At 47.6% G+C, this 6,828-nt stretch overlaps 1 protein-coding gene across 2 annotated transcripts in view; it reads left to right on the plus strand.

Annotated features, from left to right (window-relative positions):
- Positions 1–401: 401 nt before the first annotated feature.
- STUM (stum, mechanosensory transduction mediator homolog) overlaps positions 402–6,828 on the plus strand; it is a 62,442-nt gene continuing 56,015 nt past the window's right edge. Inside the window, exon 1 of one of the 2 annotated variants that reach the window (XM_018568214.1) lies at positions 402–809. In XM_018568214.1, coding sequence (XP_018423716.1) covers positions 650–809 — 160 coding nt within the window. In that variant the 5' untranslated portion in view covers positions 402–649. The remainder of the gene's footprint in view (positions 810–6,828) is intronic. The other variant, XM_018568206.1, reaches the window with a different exon arrangement.

Genomic DNA, 6,828 nt, shown 5'->3' on the forward strand with positions numbered 1-6,828 from the left:
CGACATACAGCACCCAGACAACCAATCACAATGAAGCTTGCTCTACGTTGACATCACAGAGGTAAGTCCCGATGCTTGAGCTATTGCACACTCTATCCAGTGCTTTGTACCGTGCGCTGCTTTCTGAATTTGCCCATGGAATCTTTTTTTGCTCCGATCATTTACAGGAAGCATAGTAAAAAAAAAGATCACAAAAACAACAACAAAACCAGAGTCTCTGCTCAGCACAATAATGCCTCCTTATGGCACATTGTTCGGAAGATGTGAACTCAGGCGTGCGTGCGTAATTATAGTACAAAGAAAGAGCCATAAAAGGCGCACATGGAGGAAGGGACGGTGGCAATTCCTGCTGCAAAGGGGGAAAGAGCCCGGCTTGTAGCGTGTGGCATGAAGCTTCCTAGTGATTGTTATAATCATATATGACATTAGTGGGCTGTGTGTCTGATTGAGACTCCCCAAGCTGGAGGAGGAGGAGGAAGAGCAGCGATAGCAGAAGGAGGAGGAAGGCGAGCGAGAGAGAGAGAGAGAGAGAGAGAGAGAGAGAGAGAGGGGCACTGAGGAATCATCATACCTCCTGGCATTTGACCCACACCAAACTCCAGCACCCAACGTCTCCCTGCCTGCTCTTCACCCACAGCGGAGGGGCAGCATGGATCTCAAAGAAGGGGACGTGGTAGAGAAGGGCACCGCCAGCGGGGTGGTGGTCCAAGTCAGAGAGAAGAAGGGACCCCTGAGAGCTGCCATCCCTTACATGCCATTCCCAGTGGCTGTCATCTGCCTCTTCCTCAACACTTTTGTGCCAGGGCTGGGTAAGTGTCTTGTTCCTTTCAATACAGCAGCTGGTGGGCGAAAGGTTTTTTGGGGACTGCTTGATTCTCTGCATCTCAGGCAATCATCTCTGGAAAGTTTTCTCTGCCTCCAGTCTCCTGGCTTGCAGGGAACCACAAGTCTCAGCATGCGATTTTATAGGGTTGCAATACAAAAAAGGAGGTATTAAAGGGCGCTGCCCAGGGCATACTGTTGACCAGAGATGTAACATTGCACTGAGGGGAAAAGAAAAAAAAAGAAGTCTGTACAAATGCCTCTGAGGTCTGTGCATGAGGGTGACAAGTGGATCCGATACGCGGAATTCTTTTCTATTGTGCTGACGAGTATGTGAAAATAATTGCTGAATTATTACAAAGCATGCAATTACTATACATAACTATATCTATACCTAGATCTATAACTATACTTATATATACAGGTGTCTGCAGAGGTATAAATACGTCTATAAATGTATAAATATGTCTACAGATGAATCCACAGTAGGTGTAGAGAGGCACTCACAGGTCTTGCAGCGGAGATAAGTCAAAGCATCAGCATTTTATTGTCAAATATGTAGACATGTACATATATGTATGTGTGAAGGGCTCTTTCAGGGCACTGTAGAATAGAAATTGTCTCCATTGCATAAAAGAGATATATTCAGAGTGGTTAAGATTAATTTGTTTCCAAGTTCAGTGAGTTTTCGGCTACATTTGTAGTTCGGGGGACTCTGTGATGGCATGCTGGGACTTGTGATTCCTGAGATATTTCTTTGGAAAGAGATGTAATAAGATATTTCATTTCCCTGGACGCAGTTTTCTGTTAACACCGTGCCCTGAAAGAGCCCTATTTATACATATGTTATATCGACATGTAACCCATAGCAACCAGATCTCACTTGTTATCCCTTTAGCACAGGCACCCAAGAGAAAGGCGACTGCTGATTGGTTGCTAAGGCTTGTGGCACTTTAGAGATCGCTCGTTGCCTAGTAAATAGGATATTTCTTTCAAGTTTATTTCAGCTCTTCCGACAGAATGTAACAATACCATGAGGAGGATTTATCAAAACTGGAGCAGAGAAAATCTGGAGCAGCTGTGCACGGCAACCAATCAGCTTCTCTCTTTCATTTTCCAATGTTAACTGAACAAACTGAAGAGAGAAGCTGATTGGTTACCATGGGCACCTACTCCAGATTCTGTCTGCTCCAGTTTTGATAAACCCTCCCTATGTGTTCTTAATGAATATCTTATACTTGACCACGATGGCATTAGATGGAATCATCATATTCAGGGCTTTGATCACACCGAATGCGGTGTGTTCCAGAGCGGTAGCTGCTGGAACGCACCACGATCCTCACGAAACCTCCCCCCTGCGTTCTGGGGCGGGAGGGGCCGTGGCGGCGCATTGAATTCAGTGGCTCCACTTCCAAACCCCCATCCCCCCGCCCACAGTGCGACCGGAGGCGTAGCAAAACTTTGCCTGCGTTCCGTTCCACTGCAAACACAAAAAATAGAGCAAGCAGCCACGCCCCCTCCTCCCCCAGCAACTTCGGCACTCCAGTTGTTGTGGAACTACAAGTCCCATGAGGCATTGCAGGACTCTGACCGACACAGGTATGACTCCCTATGGCAGAAGCATGATGGGATTTGTAGTTTCACCAGCTGGAATGCTGAGGTTCCCTACCGCTGGTTTAACCTGTAGCTATTATTAATTACATCTCTTTCTCCTACGAGAACAGTTGGGAGTATTATAGAGATAATGTGACAGTAGGAAGTCCCCTTTGGGCGTCCCGAAGCTGGGTAACACCCGGAGCGGAGACCGGGTGACACCCCGCCATGACATAATCGTGCATGTGTGGTCGTCTTTCTGACGCCTGCCGGCGGCCATCTTGGTGGTGGACGCCGGCAGAGAGAGGAGGGGACGTTTACCTGGCGGGATGAGGTATGCCGCCGGGTACCCCCCTCTCTCCTGACACTGTCGGGCTCTCGGCCCATGACCGAGTGCCCGACTTTTCATAGGGGGTGACACCAAAATGACTGTCAGTCATTTTGGTGTCACCCCTCCAATAGTGGCACTCAGGTGCGGGCCGTACCCCCCGTAACCCCCCTAGTGACGCCACTGGTAACTGGTTGGATTGGGTGGAAGGGGACTTGCGATGACCATTACCCAATCTGGAGAGGAAATCATCTTCAGATACCACAAACCAAGACATCTCGAGGGAAACACATAGGATGTGTTTGAAAACCTCCTCCGGTTGTTTCTCTTGTGTTCCTGTTGATCCAGATATTGTATGAGCTGATAACTTCTTGTGTTCTTTGCTTGTACTGGCTGTTATCAATTACCTTATTCCCTGTGCTGAGTTCCCGGGTCTTTACACCTGCTGTGCCCATTTGAGGGGCTCCCATCATCCCTGTGCTGAGTTCCGGTGTCTGCACACCTGCTGTGCCCATTATGAGGGACTCCCATCATCCCTGTGCTGAGTTCCTGGGTCTGTACACCTGCTGTGCCCATTATGAGGGGCTCCCATCATCCCCGTGCTGAGTTCCCGGGTCTGTACAACCGCTGTGCCCATTATGAAGGGTTCCCACCATCCCTGCACTGGGTTCCTGGGTCTATACACCTGTTGTGCCCATTATGAGGGGCCCCCACCATCCCTGTGCTGAGTCCCCGGGTCTGCACACCTGCTGTGCCCATTATGAGGGGTTTCCACCATCCCCGTGCTGAGGTACCGGGTCTGTACAACCGCTGTGCCCATTATGAGGGGTTCCCACCATCCCTGCACTGGCTTCCTGGGTCTATACACCTGCTGTGCCCATTATGAGGGACTCCTACCATCCCTGCACTCATTCCCAGTACTGTACACCCAGAACTCTCAGGAGTGCAGGAGCAGAGCTGGGAATTATAGCTCACTGTTATATCCCAGACATATGAGAAGGGGCTGACTCGCCCACCCATAAAATCTACTTTTGGGTGGACTTTTGATGCTGTAACATTGGAAGAAGAGTCCCTCAGTTACATTCAAGGTCTTTTTTTTTTTTACGTCCAGCTAAGATGATGAAAATGTGAGTCTTGCAGCACAATAAATAAATGAATCGTCCATTGACTAAAAGATGAAGGCAGAGATTAAACATAGATTGAAAACGGGGGAGGGGTAAGCGGGATCGGAAACAGTCCACGGCGTGTCATTCCAGACAAGCAAATGTGCACAGAATAAAAAATCTGCAGCCATTCAGAATGAAAAGGAATCGCTGACCTGACTTTGTCCTGAGCATTATAAACCTTCGTTCAGTTAAAGAGACCCTGTCACCCACTTTACAAAATACAGAAACATCCAGAGGGGAATTTATCAAAACTGGAGCAGTCAGAAATTAGAGCAGTTGCCCATGGCAACCAATCAGCATCTCACTACAGTTTGCTCAGGTAAGATATGGAAATGAGATAGAGAAGCTGATTGGTTGCCATGCACAGCTGCTCCAGAATTTGTCTGCTCCAGTTGTGATACATTCCTCTCACTGTATATTAATTGTTACTTGCAGAGTTTTTACTGTCATATTGTGTCAAATTTAGTGTCAAATTGACATAGACAATTTTTTGTAGTGACTATCAATGTGCCTCAGTTCCCTAGCACAACCCCTTTCCTCCGCGTTCGTCAAAACCTTCTCTTCTTCTCGGAGCAGGGGTGTCCCGAGGTCTCTAGACCTGGTGACACCCTGCCATGACGTCACTTCGCGCATGTGCGATGACATCATCGTGAATGCACGACCATCAGATTGATGCCTGCCGGTGGTCATCTTGGTGATAGACGCCGACAGAGAGGAGGGAACGTTCACCCGGCGGGATGAGGTATGCCGCCTCTCTGCTGACACTGTTGGGCTCTCGGTCCATGACCGAGTGCCCGACTTTTTAGAGGGGGGTGACACCAAAATGACTGTCAGTCATTTTGGTGTCACCCCTGCAGTGGTGACACCCGGGTGTGGGCTGCACCCCCCTTGTGACGCCACTGTCTGGGAGTGTCTAATTGCTGTTTGTGCTGGCCCAGCTCCTCCACTCATCACCACTATATATAACCTTTTAAGTATCTGCTGAGGGACGAGGATAGAGTCTGCTGGCTACTGGCATAACATCCAAGATGGAGGTGCCCAGCAGCAGTCTGAGAGCTTTTGTATGTCTACACAAGGGAGGCTTTCACAGGTAAATAGCATAAAATATGTAAAGTGCACATGCAATCTTGTGAGAAGGTTGTCGTTGAATGGTCCATGTAAAAATTTAAATCAGTAGCAACCTAGACCATGCTGCTGCTATCCAGCACTTTTGGTTGTGTCAGATACCTGCTCCCCCTTCCTGGGTGCAGTGGTTCCTCCCACTGTGTAGTGATGTAGCAGCCGGTGGGGTGAACCATGGTGCCCTGCAGGGATCTGGGTATCTGACACACCTGGAAATGTCGGAGACCAGTGGCAACCCGGAGCTCTTCAAGAGAGCAAAGATTTTACTCACCACCCGTTGGAAATGTAAAAGGAAAAGGTAATTTGACTGACAATTATTCAAATGCTGTACTAAAATATATTTTTGGGGACAGATTGAGCTTTCTTATGGTGGTATTAAATCACCACTGGGGTTTTTTTATCGTTTACTATATAAAGAAAAAAGTTTGAAAAAAACCTCCCTTTTTTCCCCCAACATACTTTATTATTATAGCACAGATACAGTGATAGGTCCTCTTTATATAGACATCAGGGGTCTATTAGACCATTAATGTCACCTATAGACCCCAAAGAAGCTGATGAAGCCAGGATCGTGCTTCACCACTTTCTTCTCTGGCTACAGCAGCCCGAGAAATGAGAGCTTGAAACGGGAAGTGATGTAATACATGTCGCTTTCGGGTTCAGCATTGAGATCAGCTGCTGGAAGTGTGCTGACCTCCCTTCGATCGCGGTACAGAGAGACGCTGTGTGGGTCATGGGCCCGCACATGGGACAGCAGGCCCCAGGATAGCCGGCAGCGGAGGGGTGGGGGCCAAGCAGTTAAACATCTTCCAGTACTACTGGTTCAATTTTTTTTAAAATATTTTGAGTGACAAGGTTGTTAGAAAGGAAATTTGTATTGAGGGAACATGTAGGCTGTACATAAGGAGTACTCACTCATACTTGCTCCAGGTCATTGACTCAAAGTATTAAAGCCACAGCCAGACACTTAGCATTTTCAGAGGAGGTCAGCGCTGGCTGCATGCTTATGTACAGATATATAATAAATGGCAGATGTTACCAGATGAATATTCATGGTGATTACCAATAAAAGAGCGATTGCTTGATCAACAGTCATTGCCGAGAACAGCAGGGCAGGTCACTGTCATACTAGTCTGATGCCATATTACTGTATGTCACCTCTACAGATTGGTGGCCAGCTGCGGAGAGCATGGAGGGACATGAGTATGTGAGCTGCCATTGCTGAATTTGTCTATAAAGGGGCAGGATCTGAGGCCGTCATCCTGATTCCGGGTTCACTAGCCATTGCGATGAACCAACTCAGGACTGGGAGCCGTACAGGTCTATCCTCACAGATTCTCTCAAAAGGGAACATTTAGGTAGGTGATAAGCCCCATTGGTTGACAGTGACTCTAGGATAGTCTGGCCACTTCATTGCCAAGAGACATGTACCTGTGTGTATGATGCAAATTGTGGTTATATCGCCTTCGCACACCACACAGATGTACCCATTTTAGTCGGGTGCCACAGCATACTTTCAGCTTCAGAATCTCATCTTTATTCACGGCTTTGCAGCATGAGAGAAGATTGCAACTTTTGAGAACCACACATCAGTCCCTTCATCAGTCAAAGTGTCATGTCTAAGGACCGTAACTGGTAGAAAGTCACTCGTACTCCAGAAACTACTTGTAGTCAATCTTCTTTATTGACCATCAAAGTGTCACACTTTGATGGTCAATAAAGAAGATTGACTACAAAAGTTTCTGGAGTGCGAGTGACTTTCTACCAGTGACAGTTTCTGACATGCAGTCGCTCCAG

This window comes from Nanorana parkeri, unplaced genomic scaffold (assembly GCF_000935625.1).
Source record: "Nanorana parkeri isolate BGI_ZX_2015 unplaced genomic scaffold, ASM93562v1 scaffold31, whole genome shotgun sequence".
In the NCBI taxonomy this organism is placed as follows: Eukaryota; Metazoa; Chordata; class Amphibia; order Anura; family Dicroglossidae; genus Nanorana; species Nanorana parkeri.